The 20,346-nt window shown below is 44.3% G+C and overlaps 1 protein-coding gene across 5 annotated transcripts in view; it reads left to right on the top strand.

The window, feature by feature from the left end:
* Window positions 1–20,047, top strand: part of gab1 (GRB2-associated binding protein 1) — a 74,731-nt gene extending 54,684 nt beyond the window's left edge. For 4 of the 5 annotated variants that reach the window (XM_079500078.1, XM_079500076.1, XM_079500079.1 and 1 more), the window contains exons 3-14: window positions 676–804; window positions 1,171–1,336; window positions 5,015–5,237; window positions 5,654–5,731; window positions 6,487–7,169; window positions 8,683–8,777; window positions 9,093–9,396; window positions 11,227–11,319; window positions 14,191–14,284; window positions 14,798–14,921; window positions 17,305–17,433; window positions 17,733–20,047. In XM_079500078.1, the coding sequence (XP_079356204.1) occupies window positions 676–804; window positions 1,171–1,336; window positions 5,015–5,237; window positions 5,654–5,731; window positions 6,487–7,169; window positions 8,683–8,777; window positions 9,093–9,396; window positions 11,227–11,319; window positions 14,191–14,284; window positions 14,798–14,921; window positions 17,305–17,433; window positions 17,733–17,891 (2,277 nt within the window). In that variant the 3' untranslated portion in view covers window positions 17,892–20,047. The remainder of the gene's footprint in view (window positions 1–675; window positions 805–1,170; window positions 1,337–5,014; window positions 5,238–5,653; window positions 5,732–6,486; window positions 7,170–8,682; window positions 8,778–9,092; window positions 9,397–11,226; window positions 11,320–14,190; window positions 14,285–14,797; window positions 14,922–17,304; window positions 17,434–17,732) is intronic. The other variant, XM_079500080.1, reaches the window with a different exon arrangement.
* Window positions 20,048–20,346: the final 299 nt, after the last annotated feature.

Genomic DNA, 20,346 nt, shown 5'->3' with positions numbered 1-20,346 from the left:
TGAGCACTATTTTTTCCCCTCTCTCATATTGATTGACCAGGACTTTTAATATGATGGCCAAGGTTTAATCTTATGAAGATGTGCAGTTTGTAATTCTAATTCAAACAACCATAAATAAACTCTTACGGTCCATTTCATTTGTACTGTGTATGTTGGAGTGTTCTCCAGAGAGAGGCCTACTGCGTAAAAAGAAAAAGAGTACTGTATCTCCATGTTTTTTGTTTCTCCATCTGTCTGCCCTCGATTTAACTCCTCTGTCTGCTACGAGGTCCCACAGACAGACTAATCCCATTGTTAACGAAAAAGGAAACTAATTGCTTGTTTCCAATTTTGGATCATGCCGTTCATCCCAATCAGGGTGCAAGACCAAACTATGACTGTGGTGAGTGCGATGGTCGACCCAGACATATTTCTGGTTGCGGGCCGGTCCCCACTGTTCCTGTGTGCCTCAGTGAGGTCTGGCTATAGCTGGTGGTGGAAGGGAGTACACACACAGGGCACACACACACACACACACACAGATGCCGGGACAAACCATGAGACAAGTAGTAGTAGAGACAAAATCTCGGGCCAACTTGTGGTCAGTCAGAAATGGAGCAGCCCATGTGAAAGAACTCACAAATGACCTTTGTCGTTGCCCCCCCCCCCCCCCCCCCCCCCCTTCCATTTCTGCAGGCATGGAAGAAGAGGTGGTTTGTTCTGCGCAGCGGGCGCCTGTCCGGCGACCCAGACGTGTTGGAGTACTACAAGAATGACCATGCTAAGAAGCCCATCCGCGTGATCGACCTCAACCTGTGTGAGCAGGTAAGACCCCACCCCCAACCACATTGCCACAGAAAACCTTGACAGCATGAATCATGTTGTGTCTTACCTGTGACATGCAGTTTTGACCAACTATTAAGCAAATATCGGTTACCAGCAAATATCGGTTACCAGCCTTGGCTTTAGCCAGATCCACAATAGCCATCTATTCAGTCTTGGCTGATGCTGTACAGAGCTACAACTCAATCATTGCATTCCATTAGTTGACATTACCAGCACTAGTAAGAGTCTCGCGATTTCCTTCACTGTAACTCACTTATCGTAGGTGTGTTTAACACTGCCTCCCGATGACAAGGTCACATCTACAGTTTGGTAGAGATATAGTGTGTGTGTGTGCGTGTGCGTCAGGTGGATGCTGGGCTGACGTTCAACAAGAAGGACCTGGAGCACAGCTTCATCTTTGACATCAAGACCATCGACCGTGTCTTCTACCTGGTGGCCGACACGGAGGACGAGATGAACAAGTGGGTGCGCTGCATCTGCGACATCTGCGGCTTCAACCCCACCGATGAAGGTAAGGGTTGGGCTGGTCAGAGATTCAGAGTTTTCTCCGTCCAGTCGGGAGGTGCACAATTCAAGGTCTCGTACAATACACTGAGTTACATATTTCAGCGAGAATAAACCAATAATCAACTGTATTATATTAGATAATAGGGGTTGATTGAGCATATCGGCACTGACGAATGCACATCAAGACAGCCAGCCGCCCCTGTTGTGTTCTGTGTTAACCCTCATACTGGTGGCAACGAGGCAGCAGTAAGGTGTGTACTGGCATGCGTCATGCTCTGCCCTCTCTGCCAATTCACACTATATAGTCCAACTTTCCTGCTTCAGCGCCCCTGAAAAATAAACTTGCTTCCTTGTACTACTCCTGGCTACCTCCACTCGTCTTTTACATCTTCTTCTGTTATCAGTGCTGGCTCTTTGGCATACCTAAATAATCAAATAATCAAAGTTTGATTCAAAAATCAAACTCAAGTCATTTTATTAGCTGCTGTTGTCTTTACCCTGCTAAAATGAGTCTGGTAGAGGCACATTCGCAGTACAACTCCACCCTCCACTGGGTATCAAAATCAAACCAATGTTGTGCTAGTAACTGTGCACATACTGTACATGGACATTGACATTGACACGCAGCATTGCACCACTTCCTGTTGATTCCAGGGGCATCAAATGACGCTGCAGCAACTGTGTCTTGCGTCAAGGGACAGAAGTTCCCAGAGAAGGCAGACTTTGTACATTAATTTGACCATCAGTGGGCACATGAATACAAAATTCCCCATAGCCTATATTGGTTTGGGCCACCACGGGGTGACCGGCATCATCAAGAAGTGATCATGCGAAGCTCAAAGCCAACATGCCAGTTACTGGTCTGTTTTGATTTGTGTAATTCAAATAGTTCCGTCTTTCTGGTGGACTTGGCTGGACTGGTTGTAAGCTCCACGAGGGGCCTGTTCAGTGGAGTTCTCAGCCCAGGCCTAATGGTCCGTGTGTTGAGATAGGCTCACATTTCCCCCTCCGTTCCCAGTGCTGGATAATTAAAGCATTGTGTTCCCTGCAGTCCCACCGACACTCAGTTCCTACTTTCCTTTCCCTTGTCTGGTTCACATTCTCTCACTCCCATTTTTATGCTCTCTCTCTCTCTCTCTCTCTCTCTCTGTCTCTCTCTCTCTGTCTCTGTCTCTGTCTCTGTCTCTGTCTCTTTCTCTCTTTCTTTTTTTTGTCCTAACACAAACATGAAATTCCATTGACAATGAATGGTGAATTTGCACCATAATGTGTCTGTCTGCGCAAATAAGTATTTTTGTCCTACAAAAAAAGAAAAATTAAATTCCCATTGACAATGAATGGAGAATTTACGTCATGTGTCTGAGCAAATAGAGAGTATGCGCATGCTTAAAGTGAATGGCACATCGAGTGGCACATCGAGTGGCAAAGCAACATGCAAAGTGAGTTTAACATTGTTTAACGTTGTTTAATGCAATCAAATAGGCATTTAGCAGACACTCGCGTCTCGCGCCCCTCACTTCACATGGGTGTGATTTTTGTTTTATGACGAGATACGGTGAGACACTTATGACGCATTGACTGACTGTAATGGACACTTTATTAGTTTTTACCTTCGTTTACCATTGCTTTGTATTGTTGATGTTTCTTGTTTTGTTTTGCCTTTTTTTGCTGTACACAACAGTACTTTTTCTTTCTCATTCAAATAATTACAAAGACTGATGCCACTGAAAAACCTAGGGCAGGAGCATGTCATTTTTCCTTTTTCTCTCAAACACCAAGTCAGCTCAAACCCTGGCAACAAGCGACTCTGCTCGGCTCCAAGGTCAGCCTCTCGTTTGTGTTGTGACTATGTCTCAACCTCTGCTAGCAAGCGTTGGCCCGGGAAACAACCTTGACAGAACATCGCTCACGCCACCTTCTGTCACCAAGTTAGTGGACCTGCCTGATAAATCCCTTGTATACACACACATTCAGTGGTGCACAGCTGAGAGATGTACACCCTCTTGAGGGTCATCACCAAGGACCTCACACACCCCCATAACAGTCTGTTCAAAGTGCTGCCATCAGGGAAGAGGTTAACAAAGCCTCAAAGCCAGAACAAGCAGACTTTCCTGCCTCAGGCTATAAGACTGCTAAATAAGAAAAAACAATGAACATCTTCTGTGGTATTACGGCCTTGTATGTTGATCTTTTGTCTTTTTTGTCTTTTTTTTTATTTAAAAAAATAGTTTAGTATTATTTATTTACTGTTTTATTCCTGTGTATTATGGAGCACCCCCAACTTAAGTTTTCCCACAGTGCACATACACTTTTACATCCTTGTGACAATAGACTTGAATCTTGTACACGATCCCACACCCACAATTTAAATTAGCATTCCTGATTTGACTGCTTATGAGACAAACATCCCCACAGATAGACAGCTGCCAGTTCTCCAAACCAGGTGTCCTTGAAATGCTTTCTAGTTTTCCTGTCTGTGCTCATCTGAGACCCACCTCCTGTTTCTTTTGGTGACGACCAAGGGTGCTTTGTGGAATGAGTGGATATAGTTAGGTGGTGGACCCTGGCCTGGTATCGGAGCCAGGCCAGAGTGCTTCATGGCAGGTGTCGATACTAGGTAGGTGGATGATGGGCATTGTAAACAGAGGACATTCTCCCACTGTCTGGATGAATCAGCACGTATCGCTTCAGAGAGAGAGAGAGAAGAGTTTGAAAGAGAACAGAAGATAAAGGAAGTGTTATGGAAGAGAGTGGGAGGGGGAGTGCGTGCGTGCGTGCGTGCGTGCGTGCGTGCGTGCGTGCGTGTGTGCGCGCGCGCGCGTGTGGTCCAGAAAAGGGTCCATGACTTGCAATGATTAGTGCTGTGTCAAACCAGAGACCTTGAGGAAAATCTGTCTGAGAGAGGTGTGGGGGATTGTGATGCTGTACACAAAAGTACATTTTCTTTTTCATACTCTTATCTGTACGCTTGTAACCTTAACTGCTGTGCCGCCTCTGGGCGTCTGATTTCCCCCCACGGGATAATAAAGGTGTCTGTATCTATCTGTTTGTGAGCACTTCACTTTCTCTTCAGGTATAATGCAATATGGCATAAGGCATTTGCTTTACATAATTACAAAGACTAATGCCACTGAGAAATCTAGGGCAGGAGCATGTGATTTTTCCTTTTTCTCTCAAACACCAAGTCAGCTCAAACCCTGGCAACAAGCGACTGTGCTTGGCTCCAGAGTGCTCTGTGAGAGGTAGCCTCCTTGGGTGATCACATCATTCACTAAAATAAATGAAATGTTTCCAAATAGCTTTTGTGCTGCATAGAGCGGTGACAAATACAAGAAATTGTATTGGCAATATGCCACACATCATGAATATCCAGCACTGATCTGAAGCCAGAACCTTTCTTTGTGGCGATGGTAAAGCCATTCCAATTAGACAATAAAAGGGGCAAATAACCAGGTGGCTTATCAAGGATAAAATATTCCAATCATTCACGCTGTACATAATTTAGTTTAATTATCACTCAGGATTTGACTGTGTATGGCTCCTACCCTTTGTGCTCCTTACTATTGGTTTGGATGCTTAGGTTGCTGGGTAATTATGAATAGAAACATGTTGTACTGTATCACTCTGGATGCCAGCATCTACTGTAATAAAAGCCCCCCCTCCCCTCTCTCTCTCGCTCCAGAAGCGGCCAAGGCAGCCCACCAGTCAGCGATGGTAGTGGATACCCCGCCTCACCCAGCACACGGGGGTATGATGGTCCCAGGGGGGCCGAGTGTGCTGACCAATGTGCCCCCTCCTTACCAGCCTGTGAACGTCCGCCACCTGGACTCTCAGTCCAGCCTGGATGAGCCACAGGACTACCTGTGGCTGGTCAACTGTGAGAGCAAGAAGCCTGAACCCAACAGGTCAGTGGGTACTCTATGTGTGTGTGTGTGTGTGTGTGTGTGTGTGTGTGTGTGTGTGTGTGTGTGTGTGTGTGTGTGTGTGTGTGTGTGTGTGTGTGTGTGTGTGTGTGTGTGTGTGTGTGTGTGTGTGTGTGTGTGTGTGTGTCTCTGTTTGGGTGGGTGTTCCTTTTCCCTTTGTGTACATTAGTGTGTGTATGTAAGTGTGTTATTGTGGGAGACGGGGACCTGTCCCAAATAAAAACATGTTAGTTTGTTCATGTTACGGTATATCCATTATCTTCTTATCTACCTGTTGTTCTCGTTCTCCTTTTTTCATTTTGATTTCCTTCTATGTTACTGCTCTCCTCCTCTGTGTGTGTGTGTGCGCGACTGCGTGTGTGCGTGCGTGTGCGTGTGCGTGCGTGCACTGTGTGTAGTTCTGTGCTGGAGGCAGACCAGGTGTACTTGCTACTGGAGGATTGTGAGAGCAGGACTCTTCCCTCTCAGGCCAGTCTGTGAGTGGCCAACCTCCCAGCTGGAACGGCCTGCTGTGTGGAGGGTTACACGTTGATGTAGCAATGCAATATATGCATATATATGCATATATGACAGACACACACACAAACACATAGGGCTGTCACAATTATTTCTTGTCGCTCAAAATGACAGGCCTACACACACACAGACAAACTGAGCCACACGCAGACCCACTAACCCACAAACATGCACAGCTACAGGGTCCCACACACATGATCATGCATAAAAAAATCTACATGTACTCGCAGAAATACATATACACATACATACACATCAAAAGATTACACATGGACAGTTGAACACACATGTGCATTTAGCATGTACACACATACTCGCAAGGACAGTTGTTTGGCGTGTTTGACAATGTTAGCGTAACGTCCTTAAACACCAAAGGAGGAAGTGAGTGAGAGTGTTGTCACTGATGTTGCATTACCTTAGTTCTTTCCTGCACGTTTAACCATGTGTGAGGTCTATTCCTTAGCCATTAAGAATTAATTGAATTAACTTTCTCACTAAGGTTTGCAAAAAGTGTTGTTTCTGAAATAACGTGTCTGCTGGAGGCACTGGCACATGGCTTTTACTTGTTCTTCTTTGGCTGCAGTTGTAGTTACTAGTAGTAGTAGTAGCCGCTGTGAACATGAGATAAATTGATGGAATGTTAAAAATGTATAATACTGTAACTATTCGATTGTAGATCTCCAACTCTTCTGCTGTGCTTGTGTTCTGTTCTCAGAGCCCATGCAGAGTGTTCCAAGTCTACCTCTTCAGAGACGGACCTGAACGACAACCTGCCCTCCCACCGCACCCCCACCTCCTCCACCTCCTCCACCAAGCACGCCTCGCACAACGGCTTCTTCGCCCAGCACCCAGCTCCGGCATCCGCCTCCTCCATCTACGACTCTCCTCCGTCCCGCGGCGCCTCCCTCTCCAACGACGCCGGCCTCTACCACTTGCCGCGTAGTTACTCTCAGGACACGGTGCTACTCCCCAAGTCTGCGTCCTCCCCGCCTCTCCCAGAGGGAGGGGACCAGTCAGAACTATACGTCTTCAACACGCCGTCGCGGAAGCCCTCCATGGAGGCGCATATGCGCAACCTCTCCATAAGCTACGACATCCCACCCACGCCCGGTGCCAACAGCACATATATGGTGCCCCGCACCTTGTCTGCCTCTGCCGGGGGAGGAAGTATGGAGGGCGGAGTAGACGTGGTGCCGCCGCCCAGGCCACCCAAGCCGTCGCTAGGCTCCACCTCGGGGCCCCCTCCGCCCCCTGCGGAGCGCTCCCCCACGGACACCTACTGTGTGCCACGGTCGGCCTCGGAGACGGACGGGAACTACTGCGTACCGACCAGTGCGGGGAGTAAGGCGCTGCGCAGCAACACTATCGGCACTGCAGATTCCACACGCATACGAAGAGGTACATGGCGACCAAATGGATATAGTGTGCAGCTACTGTATTTTTTTGCGGCACGTGGCGAGCTTGCAGATGTGCTTTTTCTGGCGAAGAGATTCGGTGTTGAGGAAAAAATGGAGTATATAGGGTTTAAGCGCTTAAGCTGAAAATACTACAAATGACCACACACATCACTGTTTGCTGTCAATCAGCATGCCATTGATCATGAAAACAGTGACATGCTTATGACAACTGCACTGCAGTAACAGCACAGCCATCATGCATTTCATAAGTTTCATGTTCCTTCCAATCAACAAAGAATATTTTGTTTTTGAGAGTAAAACAAAATAGGTTTGGATTGAAAATGTGTTCTTTGCCATATAAGTGAATGAGAACATTATAATTAAGGATGACTTGATGACTAAAACTCCTTGATTTTGAGTGTGTGGGGGGGCAGCAAATTCTAAGAAAACAAGGGTTGTATCTCACTACCCCCCCTGCTGGTAAGAAACATCACCACAATAACAAATCCACTGGATGGAGGATTATTTTCAAAAGTGAGAGAGGAACTGAGGTCAACATTACTCCAGCAAGCTCTGACACAACATGTCATGTACTTAATGCTTTTGGAAGCTGTTAAACTAACAATCTAAAGATGAGAGTAGATGTCCTGCGTTTATCTTGCAGGGTTTTGTTTCTTCGGCAATATTTATGGAACAGAACTAGGCTATCTTTTGATGTACACTACACTTTTATTCACACTGAATGCCAGTACCATACCATGTGCACTTACATTTGTAGCATGGATCATCCCAGTTAGATTGGGACCCCTCCTAGCATGTGGTGATGGTGCCATCCCCTATAAACGTTATTGCAAAAGAAACTTAACCTCCAGCCCTCATTGCATTAGTGCCATGCTGTAACCATTGAAATACACAGGAAATGGAACCCCAAGCTCCGAAAGTGCTGGCCTACACAGCAGAATTTAGTCTCATATCCTTATCTTAGCTGTCTTCTTTGCCCTGTGTTGTTACCACTGAGCTCTTTGTGGTTGTGTGTGTGTGAGTGAATTGCATTAGCGTGAATGGCTAATGACCAGGGAAAGAACACAACAGTGCACGTCAGGGAAGACACAGGTTTGATTCCTGCAGCAGTTAGTTCAGAGAATGAGAAACCATATCCCTAAATGCTCACTCGTGCTTTGTTTAAGAGAGACAGATAAATGTCTCTAATGGAAGGTGAGATGGTAAACGTTTAGAAGGCTATTGTGTTTGCGATGATGCAGTAGTTCATGGAGTTTAGTGTTGCGTTGGACATTTTGGCTTTTGCCTTTGTGTGTAACGGTACTATGCATGTATATACTGTATGTATGTAGTGTATACAGTATATATTAGTGGTGTCACAATATATCATGCGGCTCATGCCACACTTTATTTGTTAATGTTACACGTGCGTGCGTGCGTACGTGCGTGTGCTATCTCCGTGTAAACAATATTGAGTTGTTGCAAGCCTTCTCTGTATTTTTTTAATTCTTCAGATTTTGGATCCCAGGATTGCTACGACATCCCCAGGTCATTTCCCTCCGACAAAACCTCTACATTTGACTTCAACGAAAGTTTCAACAGCTATTTTGTAAGTGTTTTAATAGGTGATTTTCTGGTTCAGTGGAGAGCCAAGCTTAGAAACTCAAAGAAGATGAGCATAGCGCCTCAAGGCTTAAAGTGGATTGACTGAGACTGACAAACTCTTACACTGTGTGTGTGCGTGTGCGTGTGCGCGTCTCTGTGTAAGAGATGTGTGACCTGTTGCCATCTTTGTGTGGGTGTATGCCGGTATGCATGTGTGGGTTTGTGCTTCCATGTACTATACAAGTGTCTATTTTTTGTGTATGTCTGCTTTGTGTGTGTGCACTGTGCGTGTGTTTACCTATGTCTTCAACCTCCACAGAAAAACAAAGGCATGATGCCAGTTGGTAGCCAGTCCACTGAAGAGATGGATCAGAACTATGTGCCCATGAGTGCCAATTCCCCATCACACCACCACTCTGGCAACCTGCAGGACCCCATCCAGGAGCCCAACTATGTCCCCATGACCCCAGGCACGGTCGAGTTCTCCTCCCTGGGTAAACAGGTCCCTCCACCTGCCCACATGGGCTTTCGCGCCAGCCCTAAGACCCCGCCTCGCCGGCCTATGCTCATCAGCGACTGCCAGCCCCCGCCTGTCGACCGCAACCTCAAACCTGACCGCAAAGGTGAGGTGTGTGTGTGTGTGTGTGTTAACATCTGGAGTGTTAATTCAACTCTGAGTGAGTTGAAATGGACCTTCATATGGACATTCGAGTTAAATTAACACTTTGGATTTTGCTGTTTAGACATGCTTGTGTGTGTGGGTTAATGTTTCTCCATAGCTGTTGGGTGGTGTGCTGCTTTACGTTGACTGTTTTCCCCCTCCTTGTGTCTGTCATCTGACACTTGGCTGTGTTTCTGTGGAGTGCTGGCTCATGTTTTTTTTTGTCTCTGCTCAGTTTCTCAAGCGTCATCATGTTGGAATCGAGAAGACACTTTCTACAAGCCTATGACTTGAGTTAAAAACCGATACACTGAACACACCATAAGGCATTACCAAGACACAAGGGTCCCATTATCATAACAGAGCCTCTGGTAACTGTGCCACTTCATATTATTTAAAATTTGTCAGGTAAATCTGACCAGCCTGTGTTACCCTGCACCAGTTGTGTCCAGCATCCCGAAAATACCGGCGCTGCTTCCCATTAGCCCTGTCCTTGACCGGTCCACACACACTGCCTGTTTTACCTCCGGCTGAATTGGGTTCAATGCTTGCCACGTCATCTCCCACTCGAACACATTAGCCCCCCCTGTCAAAGGCACTTTTGTCTGAGCCTCGGGAGGCCCGTGGTCTGTTTTGGAAGGGGACAGGAGGGGGTAGGGGCCGTGCCATGGAGCGCCCGAAGGCCAGAGTGGTCACCTCCGTCCCCATTGTCCCATCTGCCTGAATGGAGGCTTTGATGAGAGACCTACTGTAGCAGTGAGGAAGGAGAATTACAGCCTGTCCAGAGAGATGCCAGGAGTGAAAGAGAGAGGGAGAGGATGAGAGACAGGCCATTTTTAGATTATGGCAGATCCTAAAGAGCGGGATCTCAGCTCACTTTAGCCCTGGTCAGGTCCATGAATAAAATAAGTGCACTTTAAAATAAGTGCACTGAAGTGTTACCAGGTTGAGGTTATCAATCCCTTTGTTTGGCTCCTATGGATTTGTTGTACCATGAGCCATGCATCTCACTACCACAATGCTATATCTGCCCATGCCATCTCCCATGTGTCAGTCTGTATCTTTGTCTGTCTGTCTGCCTGACTTGTGTGTGCCAACTCAATCTTCTCAATTGCACAGCATCTGTAACTAACTGTATGCTCGAGTTATACTTAGTTGCACATCATGTCACGGCAATCACGCACTGAAAATAGACGATCTACAAGCTCAGAACGTGTTGCACTGAGACATGTTGAGCTTGTAGATCAATCCTCTATATTTTTAGTGTGCAACTGAGCATAAATCTAAACACTTTGATACTGGATCCCACTGCAGGGCTTTTTAGCTTGAAATGTGTCTGTTGTTGAATGTTTTTAGTTTTGATAGAACTACACAAAAATGAAAAATGCCATTGGATTCAATATGTTGATATTAAAGCTAAACCCTATGTCCCCTGCCCAGGTAGAGTTGGTGTACTTTTCATGTTGTGGCTTTGTCGATGTATTGTTATTGTTCTCACAGCTCATTGTGCATGCAGTGCTGATGTCAGGCTTTGTATGCAGGGAAGCCATGATGCATGGAGTGAGGTTCATGTCGGGGGGTTTTGAGGCCTGCTGTTGCCATGACAATGAGTTGACAATTTTTCCCTGTAAAGGGCTGATTAGGGGGTGGGCTGCGAGGGATGGGGTGGTGCAGCTTTGTTGTTCAGCAATGTTCTCGTTTTGCATGGCAGTGTTCAATTGGGGTTAGAATAGGGATGAACATTGTTGTAATGATTTTCTTTTCTTTTTGTAATTGTTCTTTCACCAATCAGGTCAGAGTCCTAAAGTTATAAGAGCAAAAGGTGTCGGTTTAGAGCGAACGGACTCTCAGACCATAGGGGAATTCCCCAGGGGACGTCGCAAGGGTAGGTACCCCGAACTACCTCCAAACTGGAATTGTGCACAACACAACTCTTCATTCTTCTGACTTTGTCCAATTCAACACAACCTTAATATGCATGCTGGAAATTATGCACTGTGGGAGAGGGATTGTTCTATCTAAAAGGTACTCCACACATCGAAAGAGAACACAACCTTATGCATGCTGGAAGTGGTGCACTGTGGGATAACCCTCTTAATTTCTCATATCTCTCTCTCTGATATATCTAAAATGAACTCGACAACATCTAAACAACCAGAGGTCAATTCAAGCCGAGTTGAGTCTTTGAGGTTTATATATCGCCACTGGTACCCAGTTGGGTTGAGGATATTTAAAATGATCTCCATCTCATCATTGAATCCCATATTTTTTTGTGTGTAGTGGTAAGTCCATTTATTCTAAAGGCCATTAACTTCCTGGTTCATGGTTTGGTGTTTGTTCAAAATATACACTGTCGATGGTTACCAAACAGTTTTTTACACTTGGAATAAATGAATTTACCGTATATTTTGTAGAATCTCTCCCATACTTGAACCATTTTAAGCCCTATACCAGTAAGACGCCTGAGGGCGAGAAGCGACCTCGCCCTAAACAGGTCAGCTCCATATATGGAGATCTAAGGGTTTGAGGTCAGATGTAGAGTTGCTGGGCTTAATATTAATGACCTCAGGGATGTGATGTCACGTGCTCCATCCCTGATGATATCACTTGATGTCACGTGCTCTCTCACCCCGACCAACCAAGGATTTTGTCACTTACTACAATAAACCTTACTACAATAAACCTTTCAATGAACTGGAACCTACTGTAGGCACTAGGCATCTGAAAATATCATAGTCATTATTATAGACTTGGTTTGTAAATCACACAAGGTTCAGTATGTTTGATTCTGGACAGTATTTACAGGATAGAAAGAAATGTGGGCTTCTCTTGCGCTTGAAACAGTTTGAGTCACTCTCCAGTCTTCTGGGGCGCGCTGGTAGATGGCCGGATAGTGCGACGTCAATAGCAACTTCCCCAGCTTGATTCCGACTGGAGACGAGTGTTGCGTGTTCTTCCCCATCTCTCTGAACTCGGTTTACTCTATACTGTCCTTTCCAAAGCAAAAACTGACTATAATAATTATTCTCACCAACATGTAACCGCTCTCATAAAAACTAATAGCTAGAACATTAACTTATTAACATTTTCTGAACAAATTTCTCTAACCATATTGTGTTTGCGAGCTGCATTTGGCTTTTGCTCCAAATCGAAAGCAGACCTTCACTACTAATGTGATGGAAGGCTTCCGGGCAGCAGGTGTCTCTCCAGGAGGAAATTGAACAATGATATCATCTAATGAAAGATGATACACACTGATGCATGCCCGTGCGCGCACACACACACACACACACACACACACACACACACACACACACACACACACACACACCCCCTGTTAAAACAAAGCATACCCTTCTCCTTTTGTTCAACATTTTTGGTCACCCCTAATTTATTAGAAATATGTGTGTTCTATAATTTGTGTTTACTGTATTCTGTCCTCCTCATGCTAATTCATGAACTGTTAGCAAAAGTCATGTTCCGCTCTAGACATTTTGTATGCAGCAAATATTGTGTCTTTCTTTGCCAAACTGAAGCTTTGCTGTATGATCAGTTGACGCGGGTTGCTAGATTGGGCCCTGATAACCACAATGTAACATCGGCTGATGTCCTATCAGCCTTATTTCAGCCAAGACGAGACGTCGGAGTCATTGGCCAAAATTTAATTGGATTCAATACAAAATGCCTGTATCACTGGTGCATAAATGTGTTAGAAAATAGAAATGTATGTTAAAGTACAAGGACATTTGGTAGAGCTTTGGGTTTGGTAGTGTAGTTAGTTGCCATGATGTATCTCCAATAGTTGCTCCATTGATTAGAAATTGATGATTCAAAATATGCTCCTCATTGACTTACATCATACAGTGAAACAGTTCTCAAAGTCACTCTTTTAGCCTGTAAACAAACAAACAAAGCTTATTCTGCCATTATAGAAGCATCATACAGTTTGTATTTTTTAACTTCATGTTGATTTAGCTATTTGGTAGGAAGTTGACATTTGTATAAAGATGGTAATTCCGATGGCGCATTAGTCCGACATGCGGGAACAACGGTCAGACTAGCGCTCGAACATGCGCTGCTCCCGTGCTTGCGGTTATGGTTAGGTTAGGGTTTGAGGTAGGTTGTCGGTCTAATGACTACCCAAAAACATGTGCTGTTTGCGTTCATTTACAGGCTAAAATGGTGACATTAAGAGCATATTTTGAATGATCAATTTCTAATTATTGGGTTTCTCAATTCTGGCTCATCTTTAGAGTTGCATCATGGCAAGGTAACTACACACAACCCAAACCTTTACCAAGGTAACTACACACAACCCAAACCTTTACCAAGGTAACTACACACAACCCAAACCTTTACCAAGGTAACTACACACAACCCAAACCTTTACCAAGGTAACTACACACAACCCAAACCTTTACCAAGGTAACTACACACAACCCAGACCTTTACCAAGGTAACTACACACAACCCAAACCTTTACCAAGGTAACTACACACAACCCAAACCTTTACCAAGGTAACTACACACAACCCAAACCTTTACCAAGGTAACTACACACAACCCAAACCTTTACCAAAGGGTTATTTTGCACTTTAATTGAGCATTGATGGTCCAAAAACATAAATTAAAAAAATGATAATGAAAACTCTTAATTATAGAGTAGATTCACAAGCACAGTTGTCTAATTGTAGTCATTATTTCTTGGATCTTTGCTGCAAGGATTGACATGTGTGTGTACGTGCTTTTCCTACAGGAAAACCTGCACCTTTGGAGATCAAGCCACTGCCAGAGTGGGAGGAGCCTTGTGCACCTGTACGCTCGCCTGTCACGCGCTCCTTTGCTCGGGAGTAAGTTTCCTAATCGCACACTGCATCAAGGAATGTTATACATGGCCTATAGGTTTAGGCAGTAGATCCAGCTTAATAAAAGTAGTAGATACTAACCCATGCATTACAGTAGTCACTTCATGACCTGTCAATGTCGCACTGTTCCTAGAAATATGTCCATTGCTCTGTCTCAGTAGCTCCAGCATAATGCATTTATGATTTGTTGGCTTGTCAAGGATGGGGTTTGTTTCTCTGCTTTTTATAGCGGCAGGGACTCACCTGGCTGCAAAGGGTGTGTGTGTGTGTGTGTGTGTGTGTGTGTGTGTGTGTGTGTGTGTGTGTGTGTGTGTGTGTGTGTGTGTGTGTGTGTGTGTGTGTGTGTGTGTGTGTGTGTGTGTGTGTGTGTGTGTGTGTGTGTGTGTGTGTGTGTGTGTGTGTGTGTGTGTGTGTGTGTGTGTGTGTGTGTGTGTGTGTGTGTGTGTGTGTGTGTGTGCACACTGAAGTGGGTTTGTAAACCTTGTGAATGCTGCTCAGTCCCTCTAGGTTTCCCATGCCTCCAAGACCCCCATCAGTGCATAGCACGGCCTCCAGCACAGACTCCGAGGAATGTGATGAGAATTATGTAGCCATGCTCTCTAATATGTCAACAGACGAACCAGTATGTAACACCCAATGTTATTCATCTAATATAAGAAGTTGCATGATTACAATTTATTTTTATTACATTTTGTAGGCAGGGTAAAACAATTGAAACGTTTAGCTGCAATACAGCTGCAATACAAAGAGAATAACACAATTTGTGGATTTAAGTGTTAATTATGTCGACTTTTTAAATGAAATCCTATTGTTTAATACCTGTCTTAGACAGACCAAAGGTTTTAAATGGTTTGGTTTCAATCACAGACACTGGCATTTATCTAAGACCCCAGTATGTCATATATGGTATGTCCCACGGTCACTTGCCCTCCTCTCCTAAGCCCACCATTAATTTAGAGACAAATCAACAGTTGCCGCAGAGGGACTCCTCAACACTTAAGGTGGTTGCACACTGGACGCGTTTATCGCAAAACCGATGGAGAAACGCAGCTAAAAATCCGAAAAACGCGATGTTGTGTGCAGGGACCTTTACTCTCTTCCTCTGCTCTTTTACAGCCTCTTCATGTATCGCTGCTTTGCTTTCTACTTTATCATTTTGCTCCCCCCTGCAGGTACCATATACTGTGGAAAAAAGGGTTTTTCTTTTTCTTCCATACATCAATACCCTCATTGTAGTTTTTAAGAACCCCTCTTTATTTGGTTATCTGTTACATATAGAAGTCATCTGGTGTTATTTTAGATTGTATTTATTTTCTGATATGAATGAATTATCAGTAGAATTGATTAACCGTAATTGGAACAGAAGGGGTGTGCCCATACCCGATGCAGGGGTTGGCAAAGGGGCCTTTCTGTGTGGAGTTTGCATGTTCTCCCCGTGTCCCCTAGGGTAGGTATCCTCACAAAAAACATGCAGTAATCCTGGTCTGTAAACTACCTCCCCCTGGCCAGCCGGGGTGCCTGATGGAGGGGAAAGGAACTGGTCGGAATAACGTGTTCCTTCCACACGCTACGTCCGGCCCGGGAAACTCCCCCCTGTCAGGTGAAAAGAAGCAGCTTGGACTCCTGCATAGAAGGAAGCATCAGGTCAGTCCGCTGCTCCCCAGGTTGGCAGAAGTGTAGCGCCCAGGATTACATTAGATAATTGACACTGGGTGAAAAAATGGGTTGCAAAATCGTGGGATAAAAATGTAAAAAAAGGAACAGAAGGGGATTAGTTGGGTACGGGTGGGTACCGTCTACAAACAGATTACTGAACGAGGGGCACTTTCTCTTACAGTCTGGGTACTTGATTCTACATTTTCTTTGTTTTGTCAACCATAATAGTTTCCGTTTTTTCCTAAATCTGTCTTGATATTTTTCTGCTGACTTCCTGTTCCCTTGCCATGATGTAATTTCCTTTCCTCGAGTCTAGTCTTTGTTCATCTGTTCATTGTTTCCTTCTCCCAGTTGTTTTCAGATGACCCATTAAGATATTTTCTTATTTATATTCCTGGCTGCATTCTTGTTATCACTAGCTGCTTTGCTTCTCTCCTTTAACCCTTCTCTACCGCTCCTTTCACTCTTCTCACTTTCCTCTCCAGCTCACTAGTCCCTCCCCTTCGTTCTATCTACCGTTACCTGTTGTTTTTTTCTGCTGCTAATACTCTGCTCGTTTCCTTTTTCTTTTTCTCTCTGCCCCTGTATTTTCCTTCCCCTGGCTATGTCCATGTCACTGTGTGTGTGTGCAGAGAGGAGTCCTTCTACTGCACTGTCCCCATCACCCCTGTAAAGCGGGAGGTGGAGGAACTAGATCCCATAGAGGAGGTGAGACAGGTTGTCAGGTTTGACATGCATGGGCTGCTGTGCTGGAGCACTAAAGTGTTGATTAAACTCTGAAAGATAATGTACTCACCCCCCATCCCTACCCAGAAACTGTGAAAATGACCAGTCTTTGGAAAAAATGGAAAGAGAGATTCTAATGCTCTTCACTCAATGCAAATACAAATATGTCTACCTTCATCCGGACGCCACGACAGTGATAGTTTTCAGGGGAGTGCATTTCTCAGCCTTCCAACCCAGAGCACCAAGGGTCAGCCAGTTTCAGATCCAACCCAGAGCACCAAGGGTCAGCCAGTTTCAGATCCACTATCAGTATCTCAGTGGCAAGAACATGCATGGACTCTATAGTAGGGTGGGACTGTGATCTATCCTTAACTGCCCTTATTGACTTTTAGATGTAAATTAAGCCAAAACTGTTCTTCTAACTATTTTGTGTTGTAATTCTGTCTTCATTTTAGTTCTAATACTTTAATACTTCCACCCAATCATAGTTTAGAATTAACAACCTCTTCTACTGTAGTTGCCGTACTGTATGTTAATTTGTGTGTGCAGTGTACTTTAACCGTTGCCTTCATTCCCCTCTTGCCAATTCAACAATAAGAAGTCTTCTTTTCCTGGGTTTGTAGAACATTAAGCTGGGTCCGCCCATGACGGCGGATGGGGGGAGCAGCCCCATGGTGAAACCCAAGGGAGACAAACAGGTGGAGTACCTGGATTTGGACCTTGACCCTGGCAAATCTACCCCACCTAGAAAGGTAGGACACCACTTTAACACTGCATTCATAGAGGTTCCCTATTCGCTGACTGGAATATACTGTAGACAGCTGTCTCGCATGTAGAGAACAGTGTCATATACATAAACAAACCCTACAAGAACAGTAAAAATCATCATCCATATTACCCATTACAATGCATTTATTACCAGTAATAGTAGTAGTACATTATACGTACACAATTATAACCAAGAATACTGTGCTAGTTCTGTGATACATGCTGAATCTTAAGGAATTTTAAAGCCCCACCATTGGTTTGTGTTTTATCCCCTCTAATGTAGACGAAGAGTAATGGAACTGGCATGGCGGCTTCAGATGAGCGTGTGGACTATGTAGTGGTGGATCAGCAGCGAACACAGGCCCTGAAAAGTACCAGAGAAGCGTGGAATGACGGACGCCAGTCCACAGAGACGGACACACCCACCAAGGGAGCCAAGTGACCCTTGACCCCGCTCAACCTGCCCGTCAGCTGCAGGCTTTCAACACTAGCGGAGGTCCTAGTTTCTGGGCTCTGGGGTCAGCCACCAGACCTTTAGCTGCTAGAGGGGGCCAGTGGACCTCCACTGAGCTGTCTTTCTTAGTTTACACTGCTATTCAGGCCAAGGACAGTACAGCCCTCCCAGTGGTAGGAAGGGGTGTGGGACCATTTTGGAATAAGCTGCACCCAGTATGGAAGCCAAGAGGGAAGGATGGACCTGGATGGGCTTGGCTTCTGAGTTCGCATGGAGTAGACTTGTGAACTGCTATGTCTGAACACTCACTGCCTCTGATGTTGGGATTTATTTTTATTCCGAATTTCACCGTTTGGGAGGACAATGGGAAGGCACACAAATACATGTCCTTGAATTACGATGCTGTTGGGATATCCAATTGGGGAGAGTGAGTCAAATCATTTGATATAGCATGATCAAAATACGTATCCCAACACGTACTGCCAACCTGTTTGGTGCACCTGGTTATCAAGTGTTCACCCCTGTTTGAGTGTTCGTAAGGTTTTCCACGGACACATAGTACCTGAGGTCAATTTTACGATTTCTTCACTGATAATGTCAGGATGTGTGGCTGGAGTTGCCCCCTCCAGCCAACCAGCAGCATGACTTCGGCTCTCATAGACTACCAAATACAGCTTATTTTTCACAGACTAATATTAGATATCCTTTCTTTCAATGAAAAAAGACAATGAAGTCACATTTATACATGATGCCCCAAGTTGAAGCTTTGGATTCACTCAAAGCTTCATAAAAATAAAAACTAAATCTCCTTTTTTTCCCCCCCAGCTACTTTTTAAGTGGAAGTGCTTTAATCTTTGTCAAGAGGAAAGCAAAGACTGTGTACAAAAGTGTTATGTATATAAACAGAAAAAAGTGTATTTTATTTGTACGGAATATCAAGAGCGTTTTGACGTGGAAGGCGTGTGGATTCTGCGGGGTGGAATCCAGTGGCCATCTTGTAGGTGGTATCATGACTGGTGATAATTAAAACCGAACATGTAACTGTGAGTAAAAAAAAGAAAGTCACTGGCTTTCTATAAGTTATGCAAGGTATCAAACTTAAGCCTAATTGTTACTTGGTTGCACAATGATCTCACTCACCATAACTTATTTTCAAGCTAATGAGTGAAAATCTGTCAGTTTGGAGAGCAACAAAGTTGTGCAATGAAGTATAAATAAGGCTTTGGGCTAGAGAGGGAGAACAAATAGATAAATGAAATCAGGTACTCTTATGAAATGCATACTAATTCATCTATCTCATTTCTAATTTATTTTTCTAGTTATTTCATCAAGTGGGTTGGTTATCGACCAAACTAGCTCAGTGTTCTCAATCTAGATACAAATGAGTTTTCCAAACCTGTAGGTGTTTTTAAAACCGAAAACCAACAGTCAATTAGTTTCAGAAGTTAATTGATAAGTCTTCACTACATCTCTCTCTTCTGTTTAATTTATTTCAAATGGAGTGACGAACCTTGGGTAGCCTAAATCACGGCTTATCTAGTAAACTTGATTCATGTTTTTTGTAGATAGTGAAGAAGTTAGGTTATTCAATAGATCTTTTGCTTTACTAACTTTCAACTTTCACTCATGAAGGCTTGATATAGTTTGTCGTGCATGTCGTGTGGTGTCATGCAACGAAAATAGGACATCTACAAGCTGCGTTTCATTGTGAACTTGAAACATTGGCTATTTTCAGTGCACGGCACCGGCATGCAACAAAGTATAAAATCCGCCGAAATTAATACTGCATCACAAGATCCTTTCGACAAGGGTCACTCAAAATTACATATTTCCAAATGCAAAATAGTAGGATATATGATATTTTTGTTGACAAAATTTTGCCTTACTGTAAGTCCCAAGCATGTGCTACCATAAGAGAGAAGTCTTTGCTGTATATATTTTTGCCATCCACTATTCCAGCATGTATCATTTGAACTGAAAACTGTGCCTATGTCATCTTCATACTACTTTGTTCTTTCTCCAGTTGCAGTTTTGTTGTTATGAACTGCAAACGAAGCTGATGATGCTTTGATCTTTTTTAGTGAATCTAGAGAGAAATGTCCATTTTAAAAGTGAACTAAATAAAATACAACCTTTTAATGTTGTGTCCTCTTTAACCTTTTTAGCCCTGTTAGCAGCAGGGCTTTATAAATGTTAGTTGTCTACCATATCTCAGACACTACTGGTTGGAAGTCGCTGTGTACTTTAATGATTGTTCCTAATGAGCCTGCTATACTCTTTCTGGTGACCCAATGGCCTTTGCTATATCGCCACCATGAGGCAAAAAATGTCCAGTTGCACATGTCATGATACATGGTGGACCCAGCCTCACCCAGGATGAACCCAACTGACTGGTGTGCTCATGGCCTTTAGTTTAGTCTAGTCTAGCCACCATTTGCCGGAA

The sequence above is a fragment of the Electrona antarctica genome (assembly GCF_951216825.1).
Source record: "Electrona antarctica genome assembly, chromosome: 4".
Classification (NCBI taxonomy): Eukaryota; Metazoa; Chordata; class Actinopteri; order Myctophiformes; family Myctophidae; genus Electrona; species Electrona antarctica.
The sequence above is the reverse complement of the archived record's forward strand: the minus strand, read 5'-3'. Positions and strand labels throughout refer to the sequence as shown.